Here is an 18088-nt window from a genome sequence, read left to right on the forward strand (position 1 = left end):
GTTTCTAAGTTTGTTTGTTTTTTAAGTGGTTTTAGGCATTTTTAAGACACATTTTTGTGTAGTGAAAATGTTCTTTTTCATTTTCACTTTAGTTGTTACACCAAAAAAAAAAGTAAAATACTTTGTCAGTTTTGTTGACAATCCTTTGCTTGATTTGGTTTCTGATTAATTTAAAATGAACCAGTCAGCTTTCATTTGGCTGTATGAGTGGATCCTCCAGCTGTGACCATGTTTAGTGTTAACAACACAGCACAGTTTTATTGCATGTACAACATCGTGTGTTTTGTACATCATTAAAAGGTATTGCATTATCTGATTAAAACTAAAAGCTATCCTGGGGGTATGCAAATTAGATTTTTTTTTCTCATATTTATGATCTGAAATTATCTTTCTTGAATTAAAATCAATATACACACAATTAAAACAAAAACACAAAATCAGAAAATGGTTATATATCCTACAGGAACAGACTGAAAAATAAGATGGTTAATAGACATTGCTTTTGATACCCATTCCCCATTCTGGGACACAGACTGCAAAGTGGCCATCAACAATCACTTTGTTAAAGATGGCCAGTATTGTGGTTCCCATGCTAACATTGTATTAGAGGGTCCAAAGTATGTGTGTGCCAAAAGGCATGCTTTCACTCCCATTTTCAGGATTTGCATAGTATCCCTACCTTAACCCCTGCGCTGACTGACTGCTATTTCAAATATTTCATTTTCAGTTCTTCTTTGCAGTTTATGTATTGTAACTTTTCTGATTATCGGGATTCAATTTATTTCCTTTAGTTTATTTCCCAAACAGAATCATTATAATTATAAAAGATGTCATTCCTTTACCTGTGAGCTGGCTGATTACTAATAGTAATACTATTTAAAACATTTCATTTTCAGTAATTCTTTGCAATTTATGAATTGTAACTTTTCTGATTATCAGGATTCAACTTATTTCCTTTATTTTCCAAACAGAATTATTATGAATATTAATGATGTCATTCTTTTATTCAGACACACAGTTTGTGTTTGTGTGTCCATGTCTCAGCTGTAGTTGTTGCTATCTCAGTAGCTGGCTAGGTCAGACAGCAGTGTGTAATGTCCTCAGCTCTGAAAGAGAAAAGGTCAAAGACCTTTACTGTCAGTCTTTAGTTGTTTTTTGTCAGGTGTTTTTTGTTTTGAATTTTAGTTCTCTTTTCCCAACTGAAAGGTCAGGTGTAGGGGTGACGTGCCTTTTGGAGGGTATGACTATGATGAACTAACTACGAGGTCACACCCTCATTCCTCTCTGCTTCTGCTCTTACACCTGCTGTGGTGTTGTGTTGGGTGCTAAATACAGTGGGACATATTGCATGCTTTGGATGGTGGAAAGTGTCTGTTCTCTGTGGATTTGTCCCAGTTCTCTGTGTGTGTGGAATGCTCTCTCTTGCTTTCGCTCTCTCTCTCTCTAGATGTTCAGCCTGGAATTTCTGGGTGATGTCTATTCTGTTTGGATCTCTCTCTCTCTCTCTCTCTCTCTCTCTCTCTCTCTCTCTCTCTCTCTCTCTCTCTCTCACACACATATATATATATATATATATATATATACATATCTTTTATCTGTCTCTCTGTCTAGCTAGTATCTGTCTCTGTCTCTCTGCATCTGGCTGGGGAATTCCTTAGTGGTTGGATTGTGTATAGAAAATGAGGCTGTCATGGTGATTTCTGGGATACAGAATACAGATTACTTTATTATCTCTAAAGAGAGATTAATTTCTGGTGTAAAACACATAAACAATATAACAAATTCCCAGTCATTCAATGTATTATATAGAAGACATAAAATCTGAATGTCAACTTAAAGTAAATCCCACATAAAGTGATCACAAGTCGCACACATGGGCTGTGGGGGGGCGGGGGGGGGGGGGGGGAGGATGCGTGTGTGCACTCGTGCGTTTCTCTGTGTGTGAATTTTTAGTTGCTTCTGCTTCTTCAGTGTTCTTTCACATTCACTGATGTATAAATGTGCTTTTACATGAATGACATTTTTCCCCATCATGTAGACAGGTGGGTTCCATTTTCAGGGGTATGCATGCTCTATCAGTCTATGTGTTCTTGGGTTCAGTTTACAATATTTCACTGTATTGTACAGGTGTGCATTTTGTAGATTGTCCCTTACTGTCATGTGCACACACACACACACACACACACACACACACACACACACACACACACACACACACACACACACACACACACACACACACACACACACACACACAAATGCACGCATGCACACATACTCAACTACACACACGCACGCAGGCAGACACACACACACACACACATACACACACACACACACATACACACACACACACACACACACACACACACACACACACACACACACACACACACACATACGCACACACACACACACACACATACACACGCACATACTCAACTACACAAACACACACACAGATTGTCCCTTTCCCATCACACATACACACACTAACACTAACACACACACGTACTCAACTACACACACACACACACACACACACACACACACACACACACACACACACACACACACACACACACAATTTCACTGTCTTGTCCAGTTGTGCATTTCATAGATTGTCCCTTTCCCATCATATATACACAAACACTAACATACACTAACACTAACACACAGGATCACAATTAAGATTTTTATATTAAAATAAAAAGTACATTGTTCCCCTAAGAATAGAATTCAAGACTGATGATAGTGTGAATGACCTGTTGAGAATTGGAGAGTTGTTGGAGGGAGGTAATGTGTGTGTGTGTGTGCGTATGTGTGTGTGTGTGTGTTTGGTGAGAGCTGTAAGGATGAAGTGAGGATTGTGGTCCAGCCTCAGCAGGCCACCCAGGGATTGTCCCCTGGCACCACCACAGCACTCTGCTGGTGACTCCAGCCAAGCACCTGCGTCCCTGTCTTTTGCTCTGTGGGGAGGAGGAGGGGGTGGGGGGTGGCATACATGTTAAATTCCTTGCACAATGTCCTGGGTTCCCCACCCACCCCGCACCCCCACCCACATACCTCCACCTGGGGCAGTGTTTTGGGAACATAGGTGGGGGTGGATGAAGTAGGGAGAGCTTTTCAGCTTCCTGGCTCAACATTTACACTGTGTTGCTTGCCCCCTTTTTGTGTGTGGCATGCACGTGGCATGTAGAAGCAGAATTAAATGCTGTTGTAATATGCATGCATTATTACAGATTCTCGGTCTGTTGGTTGCTTCAGTGTTTAGTGGAAGGTATGGACACTTGGAAATAATACACAGCATGCAGTGTACCTGATAATTGAGAAAGGCTGTCTGAATGTCTGAATGATGGAATAATTGGAAAAGAAATAGAAGAAAAAAAAAGCCCCAAAGAAACACACATCACTCACAGAGAAAAGTGTGAGGAAGACTGTTGATAGACATGAAGTGGATTTGCAGTCCACCAGCACATAGTAAACCATGAAGGTGACTTTCAAAAAACTGGATGATGCCATCGCTTGCTGTGCCTTAGTTCTGAGTGTTTGTCAGGATGCACGGTGTGTTTGGGAATTCTGTAATGGCAGTATGGTGTTGGTGAAGGTAAACAGAAGTCAGCAGTGAGGGGTGCTCTGTTGTTCCATTGCCTCAGGGGAGTGTTGTGGTGTTTCCACTGCTTTGTCTTAGCTTCTGCCCTTTCTTACCCCTGTTTGTTTAGTGAAGGGGTAATATGTCTTCGTGAAATGGTTGTTCAGCATCATTTCTTTAACCCCCAATGGGAGACAAAGAGAGGCTGACAGAGAAACATGTGGTAAAGAGACCTCCAGGCAGACACCAAGAAGACGGGCCTGACCTGGAGTCAGAGGCAAAGGTGTGGGTGGTGGGGAAATGGAAACTGAGATTACACTTTCTGACCATGAGAGGAGAGCATGAAAGCTCTCAGAATTTGGGACAGTTTGTTTTCTTCATTTAATGATAACTTATGTTGGGGATGATGACATTACTGCCATTGACTCCATTTTAATTTTTGGGAGTGGACTATGTGACAAGGGTATGAGCTCAACGCCTCCTTTCATTATTGTATCCTGACATCAACAGGGCCTGAGTGATACACTTGTAGTTGTATTATTGGTTTGGAAATTTGAGCTTCACATAAACCCTCACAAGTCACATTATCAGGAATGCTGATTTGGAACAACCAAGGCCATTCTGATTGTGTGTTCACATTGTAGTTCTGCATATTATGTTTTTATATTGTGAATGTGAGCAACCTGTTATACTTGTGCATGTTTTGAAGTTATTATTATTATTATTAATACCTTTTTTTTTTAACATTATAGTTATTATTTATTTATTTATTTGTGTAAGCTTATCTGTTATTTATTCACCTTTTTTTTTTTCCTCAAGGCCTGACTAAGCGCGTTGGGTTACGCTGCTGGTCAGGCATCTGCTTGGCAGATGTGGTGTAGCGTATATGGATTTGTCCGAACGCAGTGACGCCTCCTTGAGCTACTGAAACTGAATTGAAGTGTGCAACAGCTTGAATGTTTGCACCTTGCTTAATCATACACAGCCAGTGAACAGTTTGAAACGTTGGCATCACAGAAAATAAAGGAATTTATGGAAAACAAAGGCTTGTGAACACAGTGCAGCCTGTGATAGCAAGCTGTGCCACTGCTTGCACTAAGCAAGTGTTAAGTGTTATAATGGAATCAATTCCGCTGGGTGACTAGCTGATTATATAGTATGTATATATTCCTGTGTACTTTGTTAGTGAATGGAGTGAGAAGCGTTAAGTGAATAGAAGTGATGGTGTTGGAACAGCTGTGATGATGCCACCTGGTGGTGTGTCATTTGTGTGTCTTGAGCATGGGAAGAATCAGTCATTGTGGACATGCTGGTGTTGTGTGGAATCATCATGATGTAGTCTAGGTGTGTGCAAGAATCAACTGATTCTATCTGTCTCTGTGAGTGAGTATGTGTTTGTGTACATGTGTGTGTGTGTGTGTGTGCACTCGCATGAAGACCTGTGTCAGTGCATGTATTTGTTGCCATGTGTGCATGTGATATCTTTTATCAGGCTGATTTTCATATTGATTACAAATTTTATATTGTCTAGGAGTGGTGGTGTATATAAATTACAATGCCGTATGCCATTGTCACAGGGAACTTTTCTTTCTGGAACTTGGAATTGCTCATATTCAGTAATGAGCAGTATGTATTGCTTGTATTTTGCTGTAGTGAGTGTGTGTATGCATATGTTTGCGTGTGTGTGACTGTGTGTGTAAACATGCATTTACATGAGCTATAGGTGAGTGTGTAATGCCACATAATTATTTCTTGTGATAAAAAAAACAAAGCAAGAAAGGAAGAAGATAAAAGAATATGTGTGCATGTGTCAGGGGGAAAGAGAAAAAGAGAGCTATACAAAGCCCATGTGTAACACCAGTAACATAATCGTTTCATTTCTTGTCACAACAGTGAAGAAAAGTGTGTATGTTTGTCTGTCTGTATAGACCCAGTGTTTGTGCGAATATCAACATGTAGGTTTGTATTTGCATCAGAGAGAGTATCCATTTGAGGCCATTGACAAAACAGTCATTGTTCTTTGTCATCACAAAAGGAAGAGAGTGAGTGAATGCAGATGTGTGTGTGTGTGCTTGTGTGTCTGAGCATGTGTGTGTATGATGTGTAATGCATATAAGAGAAAGTCCATGCATAATACTGCTGACAAAATGAAACTCCTTTCCATAGGTCACTGTCTGTATTCTGTGTGCTGGACACAGTGACTAAAATGTGACTTTCAGTTTCACTGTCCCTTGAGAGTCATCTATGACTGAACTGATGTGGAACTGAAACATCTTGTTACTGTGCCTGAAGAGATACATGTGCCCTTGTGGTTTGGTTATGCATCAAGTAGGAAGTGTCCATGGGTTCAAGTCCCAGAGATGTTGTTGCTGTGCCTGAACTGATGTACCCTATAAATATAGTATAATCTAATACAATACAGTGGCAAAGACCGCACAACGCAGTGCAATACAACACACCACAACACAATACTACACCAACATAACACAACACCACTCCACACCAACATAACAGAACACACCACAACACCACACCAACATAACATAACAGAACACACCACAACACCACGCCACACTACACCACACCACAACACTACAACACACAACACCACACCACACAACAGTCAGAGTGTTTGTGTGACAGCAGTGACAGACTGCTACATGTGGGTGGCTGTAGGAGTTAGTGTCTTCAGTGTGTTGGGTTGGAGAACAAAGAAGATGGGGGAGGTGATAGGAAGGGTGCCAGAATGCCCCACATGGCTGTAGTACTCTTGTTGTTAAAGGATATTTCTATAGCATGTAACAGCAGAGCAATATATGCTATATGATGACACAAAGAAGATCAGAAGGAATGTGGATAAAAACTGATATAAAAATGAAGTAATGCTATCTCATCTATGAAGTAACCCATGTGCACACACAGAGTTCAAATATGCCTACACACACATTCTCTCTCTCTCTCTCTCTCTCTCTCTCTCTCTCTCTCTCTCTCTCTCTCACTACACACACACACACACACACACACACACACACACACACACACACACACACACACACACACTCATACACAATGATACATAATTGTGTGAACACTCACTCTGTTCATCTGTTTCTGAATACATGTTGCTTTGTCGCAGTGGCAGAAGAAAGTTGAAAGGTATGTTAAAAATGCACGCAGGAAATAATACAAAACAAGAGAGGCAAGGCCTTCAAGACCCACTTGTGATAAATTAAGTCCCCTAGCATTAATTACAGAGTAATTTCCCTTTTTTACTATCTGCACCAAAACGTTTGCAAAATAAATAAAAATTCCATGCTTAGCAAAAGAAGTTCCTGTTTGAACAAAAAATGATAATAATGACTCCTCTTGTTGTTGTGTCAGAATAAGAGGTCAAAGTGCCAAGTTTAGAGAATACAAAAAATATAAATATAACAGTAAATGCAGTTTGCATGTAATTAGGCTTCTTTTTTTATTTTTTTGTGCCCATCCCAGAGGTGCAATGTTGTTTTAAACAAGATGACTGGAAAGAACTGAATTTTTCCTATTTTTATGCCAAATGTGGTGTCAACTAACAAAGTATTTGCAGAGAAAATGTCAGTGTTAAAGTTTACCACGGACACACACACACACACACACACACACAGACAACCGAACACCGGGTTAAAACATAGACTCACTTTGTTTACACAAGTGAGTCAAAAATGGGTGGTGCTGTAGTATAGCGACGCGCTCTCCCTGGGGAGAGCAGCCCGAATTTCACACAGAGAAATCTGTTGTGATAAAAAGAAATACAAATACAAATCTTGTGTTTGTATTGCTTTTTTTTTTTTTTTTTTTTTTCCGTTGTTTGTATGATGACTGAGACGACAAGGTATTTTGTACTTTATATTTTAATATTGGTCATCTGATGACTGAGACATGAAATGTATCTTGCACAGCTTTTTTTTTTTTTTTACATTGATCTCCTGATGATTACAGATGAGACGTTGAACAGAAGAACACACCAACCCTAAAACCTATTCCGCTTTCTGCTTTACAGATGAATCTTTGGTGAATGGCAACAGCAGTATGGACAGTTCAGGCGAGAAAGACAGGAAGATGAACGGGGAAAAAGAGCACAACAGTGAGGAGGAGAGCAAGACGACAGAGAAGGAGGAGGGGGAGCTGAAGAAGAAGGAGCAGGAGGTGTTCCTGATTCAGGACACCAGCTTCACCATAGAGATCGCTCCACCAGGGATGGAGCCCTTTGAACTGCCTGTGAGTGTGGTGTGCTGTTCTGTGGTGTGCTGTGCTGTGTTGTATTGTACTGAACACCAGCTTCCCATAAAGATAGCTCTGCCAGGGATGGAGCCCTTTGAACTGCCTTTGAGTGTGGTGTGCTGTTTTGTGTTGTGCTGCACTGTGCTTTGTTGTGGTGTGTTGTATTGTACTGGACACCAGTTTCACCATTGAGATCACTCCCCCGGGGATGGAACCCTTTGAACTGCCTGTGAGTGTGTTGTGTTGTTGTGTGGTGTGTTGTGGTTTGGTGTGTTGTATTGTGGTGTGTTGTACTGCACACCAGCTTCACTGTGGAGGTTTTTCCACTTGGGATGGAGATCTTTGAACTGCCTGTAAGTGTGTTGTGTTGTGGTGTGGTGTGTTGTAGTTTGGTGTGTTGTATTGTGTGTTGTATTGTACTGGACATCAGCTTCACCGTAGAGGTTGCTCCGCCGGGGATGGAGATCTTTGAACTGCCTGTGGGTATGGTGTGGTGTGGTGTGGTGTGGTGTGTTATGTTGTAAAACTTGTATTATACTGGACACCAGCTTCACCATAGAGGTTGATCCACTGGGGATGGAGCTCTTTGAACTGCCTTTGAGTGTTGTGGTGTGCTGTGTTGTTTTATGTTGTACTGTGATGTGGTGTGGTGTGTTGTGTTGTGGTGTGATATGTTGTATTGCACTGGACACCAGCTTCACCATAGAGGTTGATCCACTGGGGATGGAGCTCTTTGAACCTTTGAGTGTTGTGGTGTGCTGTGTTGTTTTATGTTGTACTGTGATGTGGTGTGGTGTGTTGTGTTGTGGTGTGATATGTTGTATTGCACTGGACACCAGCTTCACCATAGAGGTTGCTCCCCCCAGGGTTGGAGCCCTTTGAATTGCCTTTGAGTGTAATGTGGTGTGATGTATTGTAGTGTGTTCTTTTGTGGTGTGTAGTTTGTGTTGTTGTGTTGTGCTGTACTGTGTTGTGGTGTGGTGTGTTGTGTTGTAAAAAAAACAACTTGTATTGTACCGGACACCAGATTCACTGTAGAGATCGCTCCCTCAGGGATGGAGCCCTATGAACTGCCTGTGACAGTGTGAGTGGTGTGTGCTTTCTTGCCTTACGTTGTATTGTTTTGTGATGTGTTGCATTGGAACCATTTGAACTGCTAGTGAGTGGTGTGCTTGTGTTGTGTTGTACTTACAGTACAGTATCAGGTTTTGTTTGATATTGCTTTGTATTGTAATGTGTAGTGAAGAGATTTTTTTCTCTGTGTGTGTGTTGTGTTTGTTGTTGTTGTTTTTTTGTAAGAAAACAATACAGCAAACAGCTCTCTCTGTCTGTCTGTCTGTCTGTCTGTCTCTCTCTCTCTCTCTCTCTTTCTCTCTCTCTCTCTCTCTCTCTCTCTCTCTCCTCTCTCTCTCTCAGTTTCTCTGTGTTTGTATGTCTCTGTTTCTGTCTCACTCTTTCTTTTGTCAACCACATGAAGTGGTTTAGCTGTTGTCACACAGAATCTGGTAAACTCTAGTTTCAAAGGGAAAAAAAAGAAAGAAAAAAAGAACAATTTTTTCTACTTTTAGCCCTTTGCTGAACCTGATAGGGGGTAAGTATCAAGTATCTCTGGACTGGCAGTCAGGTCAAAGAAATTGAGAAAACTAATTCAAGCGTTAACCACATTTAGAACTCTGTGTGAGTATGTGAGTGTGTGTGTGTGTGTGTTTACTTAGTCAAGTTAGTGTTGTTGTTTTTCACCAAAAAACATATAGAGGAATAAGAACTTGATATACGTTGCAAAGTTAGAAAAAGAAAATTTCAGAATAGAGTGAAGCAAACTATTTTTTTCCACAAATTCCAGTAACTGTAAATCATCAGTAACATATTTCTTGTACCGATCGTTCCAGAAAGCTGGGTTTGAAAGACTAGTTTAAAGCCTCACATTCAAAATGTGTGTGTGTGTGAATTGTTTATGAGGGCAATGCCCTTTCTCGGTGTTTGGTCATGAAGCAATCGGAATGTACCGGGTGACTTGGGGTTTCGTTGTGTTAAACAATTTGTTGTTGTTTGAAGTTTATTCATGAAATTGCTGCTGATTTTTCTGATTCTTTTGTAGTGCTAATGATTGTCTTAAAAAATGGCAATATATGTAGTTTTAAATGTACAAAAACGCTTTCAGACTACTCAAAGTGCATTACAGTACATCAGTCAGACACTAACCACAACGCACACATATGTACAGATGCATACTTGCTGACACACATCTTCTTTTTTATGGTGGGATAGCTTTAAGTGTTACTTCCTTGACCATACAAATGTGGAATTCATTGCCTTTATGAATCCATTGTAATCGCCCTCTCATATCCTTTAAAGGAAGTTTAAAGACATTGCTTTTCAAGAACTCTCTACATTACCATCACAATTTAGGCACTCCATGCCATATAGATGTATTTTGTGGATCCACATAGTCATGTATTTCTTCCATGCCTGTTTCAGTGTTTGTGTGTGTTTTTGTATATGAATGTGTGCATGCATGCATGCATGTGTACACATGTATGTGTGTGCATGCATGTTTGTCACTTGTGCGTGTGTATATGTGTACTTGTGTGCTTTGTGTCTTACTGACTAAAGTGCATTTAGAGGCTTGAAAGTGCAGTGTTAATGTGTTATTGTTACTTTTAAGGTCCCATAGCCTTTTATGACCATCGGGGCAGTAAATTCTTACCCATTCTTTTAGGGCATGGAAGGTAGGACCCAATTCTCTCCTTCCACCATTATAACCTTCCCCAACCAAAGATAGGAATCCTTTCAGAACCTTGTGGTAGTGGTGGAAATGATAGTAAAGCACCTTTCCCAAGGATATATACAACACCATTAAACAGGGTCGAACCCTGATCACTGGTGAATACTTGGAATTGGATCAGAAGTTACAGTGACTGATTAGGCCATGACATCTAATGATGTATTATTATTATGTGGGCATAATGTTGTTGTTTTTTTAAAAGTCATTTCTATGTGTGTTTGTGTTGAGCAGGTGAGTTCCCTGGAGCTGGTTCAGGAGATCCACCAGTTGCTGATGGACCGAGAGGACTGCTGTCACCGCACCTGTTTCTCCCTGCAGCTGGATAGTGTTACTCTTGACAACTTCTCTGAGTTGAAGGCCATTGAGGGGCTCAAGGAAGGGTCCATCATCAGGGTCGTGGAAGGTAGGGTCTCGGAGAAGGATTCTGACATGCTAACAATTGTGGGGGGTCCCAGGGACCTTTTTTACCATCTGTCTCAGGGGGTTCCAGTCTACCTTTAGAGGGTTGCTGTGGTGCTGTATGTTCTGATCTAGGGGCTGAAAGAGGGGTCTGGTTTCAGGGTTGTGGAAGGTAGAGTCACAGGTTTTTTGACTTGTTGACAACCATGGAGGTCCCAGGGACACTTCCACCACCATTCTAAGGGGTTCAAGTCTACCTTCACAGTGTGTCAATGTAATTCTGCACACATCCTAATTAAATCTGCATTGCTACACACATACAAAAGTAGAGGGGCTGAAGGAAGGGTCTGAACTCACTGTTGTGGATGGTAGGGTCAGATGGCTTGTAATCAGTTACAAATCTTCAGAGTCCCAGGGACCCTTTAACCATAATTGGCACTTGCATTCAGTCATGAAAGTCTTGGGGAAAATGAGGGAACTGTTTGCAGGGTTGAAGAAGTCTTGGAAAAAATGTTTTTCCCTTTAAGCTCTGGAAAAGCCATGGAATTTTGAACAAAGCCTTTGGCCATGAAAAAAGGCAGGATTAGTTAGCAAAGAGCTTATTACATTAAAATAAATAAATAAATGAAATAAAAAAGAAAAGTTGGAAAAAGAAAAAGTGGTGAACATTGAACACGATAGATACTGGGATATCAGCCGATCTCTTTTATCAGACGAAATTTTGATTTAGTTTGTGTTTGGTTTGGAAATTTTTCAGTCTGGTCTGGAAAAAAATCATTTAAATTTATTTGGTCACATATTTGGGAACCCTGCATAGTTATGGTGTCCCAGACTGCCTCCTGATGTCACTCTGAAGCTTTACATACTGATCAAATCTGCATCGTTACTCACAGTCAAGGGCAGTCACACCTTCAACACAGAGTTGCTAACATTTCTGGTCCAATTCTCCTTCATAACATGATTATGATCTTAGTGTTGGGCTAAACTTCCCATACAGGATTTTTCAGTCATCATGTGTTTGTTCAAGACATTTTTAGAACTACCCGGAGTCCCACTTGATGAACTTGGGGTGTATAATATTCATACGATTCATGTGAGGTTGTTTAAGTGTTTTGGGTTGGCTTAAAGTAGTTTTAGGTCACTGTTTTTATGTCTGTTTCAAGTGGTTTTAGATCACCATTTTTTACTCTGTGTGTGTGTTTATGGGTGGATGGGTGTGTTTGTGAGAGAGAAAGGAAGGTCAATTTACACATTTGTATGTATGTTTGGTAGGCTTGAACTTAGAGATTTTTCTTCTTTTTTGAGGCAGAAATATTAGAGCTTTCAAACACTAAATGCTATGTAAAGGAAGACAAATGACCTTTCAACATGCACCCTTCAACAGTCTGAATGTCAAGGGGTGGGAAGGGAAGGGAGACAATAATGGTGTTAGAGCAGCTCCCTATGTACCCACTCCCTTCTTTTTCTCTTTTTTTTTTTTTTTTTTTTTTTTTTTCTCTCTCTTTTTTTTTTCTCTTTTTTTTTTAAAGAAGAATTAGAGCCTAAAAACTGTGAGCATAGATCTGTTGATCAATGATAAAGCTTAAACATGGTTTGAAAACTCCTGCTGTAGTATTTATGAATCACATATGACATGTGGAAGAGCGAGAGTGCTTTGTGTGTATTGGTGGTGATAGTGGTGTGTGTGTGTGTGTGTGTATTGTGATTGTACAAGGATGTGTGTGTGTGGAGTCGTAGTGTGTGTTTACAGTTGTGCATGTGTTTGTGTGTATGAATGTGTGTTTACTTGCATCTGTCTGTTTGTGCACCAATAGTTGATGACAGTAAATCTCTCTTGACAAAATGTCATGTGTGTTCAGAGCCCTTCACAGCATGTGTGCCTGTGTGTGTTAACATGTGTTAAGTATGTGTACCTTTAGTTGATGACAATTAGTCACATGACATAATGCCATGCGTGGACAGAGCCAGCATAGTATCTGTGTGTGTTAACATGCGTTCAGTGTGTGTGCCTATAGTTTATGACAGTTCAGTCCCATGACGTAATGCCATGTGTGGACAGGGCCCTACACAGTGCCTGTGTGTATTGTGTTCAGTGTGTGTAGACATAGTTGATGACATTTGGTCACATGACATAATGCAGTGTGTAGACAGGGCCCCACACAGTGCCTGTGTGTGTGTTGACATGTGTTCAGTATGTGTAACCTGTTGTTGATGACAGTGCAGCCCCATGATGTAATGCCATGTGTGAACAGAGCCCTACACAGTGCGGGAGGCCCGCATCCACGTGCGTCACGTGCGTGACCTGCTAAAGTCTGTGGACAGTGCTGATGCCTACAATGGAGTAGACTGTGCCTCCCTCTCCTTCCTCAACCAGGTCACTGCTGGGGACATCCTGGGTATGTTGGGCACTGGCTGTTCTGCTGTCATCAGTGTGTGTGGGGGGGGGTGTTGGATGAAGTGTGTGTGTGTTTATGGCCAATGTGTGTGTGTGTGCGTTATTTATGTTTTTGTGTATGTGTGTGTGTGTATATATATATATATACCTGTGTATGCCTACTTATGTCAGTATTCACAAGTTTGTTGAAGTTGGACACACTCAGACATACAGAGACACACAGATAAACACACAGACACACATAAATATGCACACATATGCACACACATATGCACTCTCTCTCTCTCTCTCACACACACACACACACACACACACACAGACACAGAGTCATGAGATATTTAAAAAAAAAATAAAAAAAAAGGTAACTAAAAACCTGACATTGTTCATTCCCTGCTTGACAGAGAAGAAGCGAGGGAAGCCGGAAGCTATAGATTGCACTCCCCCTGACTACATCATGCCTGGCTCCAAGGACCGACCTCTGTTGCCCCTTCACCCCGGGGTCAAGGACAGCAAGGTGGGCACAGGTTGATGATATGGTGTCGCTATTGGTGTGGTGACTATCATCTACATACATGAATTTGTCATATACATACATAAATACACATACCATCATCCCAGTCACATATAGACTCAGACATGCTTGTACATAAACTGATGCACATAAGCACATATACATGTACATACATGCATATATACATGTGCACATACACACAAACACATACGTGCGAGCGTGCACACACACACACAGGCATACACAGTATCCATTCTTAAAGCATGCACATGTTGTTGTTTTTTGGGTGTGTCAGTGTAAGTTTGTGTCTATTGTAAATTTTACCAGCTTCACATTCTCAGGAAATACTTTGTCGATACAAACTTTGAATTAAACATGGAAGAGAAATAACTCTTTCCATGTTTATCAGTCACAGGGGTGTGATAGTTCAAAACTTAAGTGTAGTTCTGGATGATGATCAGTTGATTTTGTTTAGCCTTTTGAATCCTCAAGGGTGTCAACAGTTTCTCTTTTAGCGATAGGAAAATGTTTCTGTGTGTGTGTGTGTACGTGTTTGTGTGCTGGGAAACTTAAGGTGTATGATATGTTTTCAGGGCCCCCAGTGTCTGAAGGTGCTGACCTACAGTGGATGGAACCCCCCACCTGGCAACAGAAGAATGCATGGTGAGTTCTGCTGTTTTGGTCCTTCCCACTGTCGCTGCAGCACTGACCGACTCCCAGTCCTGCACCCTAGACAAGATCCTCCCATCGGTTGTGAAGAACCGCAAGGAAGAGTCTGTTTTGTGCTGATTACACACAGAGCACACTTCTTACTCATTCTTACTTGTTAAAAGGGGAGGAGGCCCCTCGATGTATTCCCTGTGACGAGTCTATCACTGTGAAACGTGCTCATTGACTACTAGGATCTGCATGATATTAAACACAGACATTACACAGCAGATTATCTGGCAACTTTGTTCCATGATTTCCTTCCTTGGGCGCTGGTGGACTTCTTGAAAGAAGTCAATTTTTTTAATCAGATATATGAATGTTTTAACTCTGGAAGATTTTTAAAGTTTTTGAGTGAAAAGATTGAATCAGTGATTATTTTTTTATTGTACTTTTTTACCCTTAACTTGAAGTAGATTGTAACATGGTGATAGCCTTGAGATGGCCTTAGTGGTCAGCAAGGCTCTAAGCATTATAATTTGATTTGACCAGACCAGATGTGTTTTTTTTTGTTGTTGTTGTTGTTTTGTGTGTTTTTTTACTTCCTCTTCTCCACTTTTCCTTTAGTGGTTTTTGCATGCTCATCTTTTGGGAGTCAATAAACCAATATCCCATGTGCAGGATACAATTGGGACATGTAAAATAACCCACAGCAACAAAAGGGTTATTCCTGGCATATTATTAATGAATTTTCATTCAGAGAATTCTGTGGGGGTGGGGGTGGGGGGGAGAGAAATACAATATGATAAACTAAAAGGCTGTCAGTTACATTTGAAGTGAAATGGGTAAGGTACGTGAGTAGATGTCATCATCCCTATTAGGTAGACACAAACAAACCAGAGTTGTTGTTAACTGGGGAAACGTGGGTAATATTTTTTATCCATATTAGACAGATGCAGATTTGAATTGAACTGGGTGAGATAATGTTGTTGTCTATTATCATTATTGGAGATAAGCTGACCAGACTTAGAACTGGATCAGACACATTGCTGTACTCATCAAAATGAGACACAAAGGGACCAGATTTACAATGAACTGGGTCAACCATATCAGTGTACTCATCCATATCACTAATCAGACACAAGGAGACCAGATCTTCAGTGAACTGGGTCAGGCATGTAGGTGTACTCATCCATATTAGACACAGAGACCGAATTGCAGTGTGGATGTACTCATGTCAGACACAAAGAGACCAGATCTTAAGTGAACTGGGTCAGGCATGTAGATATACTCATCCATATTAGACACAGAGACCGGAGTTGCAATGTGGATGTACTCATGTCAGACACAAACAGACCAGATCTTCAGTGAACTGAGTCAGGCATGTAGATGTACTCATCCATATCAGACACAGAGACCAGAGTTGCAGTGTGGATGTACTCATGTCAGACACAAACAGACCAGATCTTCAGTGAACTGGGTCAAGCATGTAGATGTACTCATCCATATCAGACACAAAGAGACCGAATTGCAGTGTGGATGTACTCATGTCAGACACAGACAGACCAGATCTTCAGTATGGATGTACTCATCTATATCAAAGACAAGATTTTCAGTATGGATGTACTCATCTATATCAGACACAAACAGACCAGATTTGCAGTGAACTGAGCCAGACATATAGGGAGACGTGTATTGCTGAATGTTATTGTAACATAGATGTAATGTTTTATGTTAACAAAGCGTTTTTGTAAAGCACCTAGAGCAGATTTCTGGATAGTGTGCTATATAAGTATCCATTATTATTATTATTATTATTATTGTGCTGTGATGAACAGGTGACCTGTTGTACCTGTACGTGGTGACACTGGAAGACAAGAGATACCACATCACAGCCTCCACCAGGGGATTCTACCTCAACCAGTCAGTCACTCTCATTTACACCTTCACTGCAGTTCCAGAGACACTTTGAGTGCTGCTTTTTTTTTTCTTTTTCTTTTTTAAGATCTTGTTTAAAAAAATAAAAATAAAAAAATAAATAGAAAAGAGAGAGAATGTCTCAATGAATTTATTACTTTGCCTGATGGGAATGCAGTACATATTGTTTCTACTGGTGGATTTTATTACATTTGATTCCCCACCATTTAGATGAATGAACAATGAGATAGTAGATAGCGACAGCCCCCATGGCCGATGCTGGGAAACCTATGAACGCCTAAAAAATTGACTAATTTTGAAGTGCATTTTCTCAAATTTGATTTCATTTTGTGAAAAACTATCCAACTTAAGTAATTATTTATCATCCATATTTTTAATTTTTATTGTGTTTGCTTTATGCAATGCGTGAATGAGTTCGCGGATGGAAGAAAAAGAAGTGTACTGTAACACGAAATAGCGATCCTTGTTCAATGGCGGCCAGCGTCTTTCTGAGCGCGACACAGTTAGTTTCAACCACATAGTGGAAAAAATCGCATCCGTTGTTTTCCATTCATTGGTTACTGTTCGAAAAACTGGGAGCCGTGAAAGGCGAAAGTTCAAGGAGAACTTTCGTGTGTTTTTTTCCAAGCCTTGGGCGAAGTAGAGTAGTTAGATCTGAGCGCAAAGTTGCGGGAATTTTTCGGCTATCTTTCAACGCCTCGCGCAGTTCGAAAAAGAAATCTGACCCTACGTGATACTGTATGAGCGGTAAAGAGCATTTTCTGCTGATTTCAATGGTATCCAAAACTAAGATTTTTGATCCATGAGCAATTTGCTCAAGCGATTCAAAAGCAGGTACCCCTCTTCGTCAGTTGCGTCGGCCCAATCAACATTCGACACAGGAGAGCAGCACTTCATCTAACACAAAAATGGCATTGTTTCTCCAGAAAATCTTAAGTTTCATTGGTAAGTTTTATATTATTTTTGAAAATGAATGTCTTTAGCACTTTCATGCACAATATTGAGCTGAAATTCTTTGAATCAGGATTTTCGATGTCAGTAACTGAGCAGCTTGGATCTATTTCATCAGTGTTTTCATAACGTGACACCGTGTTTCAATCGGAACACGATTTATTTTTTTCTGGGTAAAACACACAAAAACTATTGATACAGAATGAAAAATGGACATGTTAAAACGGAGCCCATGAATTCCAATTACTGATATTTGATTGATTTTTGCTTTAGTAAGCAAAATATTACCTGAGTCTAAAACCGGAAGTGCTCGGGACAGCATTAGCGTCGTCTGCTACAGACTCGGTGAGTGTTAAATAAGTGAGTAAAAAAATTGTAATGTGGTTTCTTTTTCCATAAAATGAGCATTTCATTCAACATCACACAAAAGTCTGATATTCTAGTTGCATTCTGCTTTGATAGCTGTGAAACTGTATATTAATATATACAGACAGATACTATGCTCTCACATTCCAAAAAGAACAAGAACACCAATTCATACTAACCCCCTGCTCCCCCCCACCCCACCTCCCCCTCTCTCCTCTGCAAACTTCACTTTAATAATTTGCT

At 40.5% G+C, this 18088-nt stretch overlaps 1 protein-coding gene across 1 annotated transcript in view; it reads left to right on the forward strand.

Annotated features, from left to right (window-relative positions):
* Positions 1-18088, forward strand: part of LOC143274997 (clustered mitochondria protein homolog) — a 76504-nt gene that overhangs the window by 3025 nt on the left and 55391 nt on the right. The window contains exons 2-7 of the mRNA XM_076579044.1: positions 7632-7849; positions 10869-11040; positions 13289-13432; positions 13833-13945; positions 14536-14605; positions 16429-16513. Coding sequence (XP_076435159.1) covers positions 7632-7849; positions 10869-11040; positions 13289-13432; positions 13833-13945; positions 14536-14605; positions 16429-16513 — 802 coding nt within the window. The remainder of the gene's footprint in view (positions 1-7631; positions 7850-10868; positions 11041-13288; positions 13433-13832; positions 13946-14535; positions 14606-16428; positions 16514-18088) is intronic.

This window comes from Babylonia areolata, chromosome 29 (assembly GCF_041734735.1).
Source record: "Babylonia areolata isolate BAREFJ2019XMU chromosome 29, ASM4173473v1, whole genome shotgun sequence".
Lineage (NCBI taxonomy): Eukaryota > Metazoa > Mollusca > Gastropoda > Neogastropoda > Buccinidae > Babylonia > Babylonia areolata.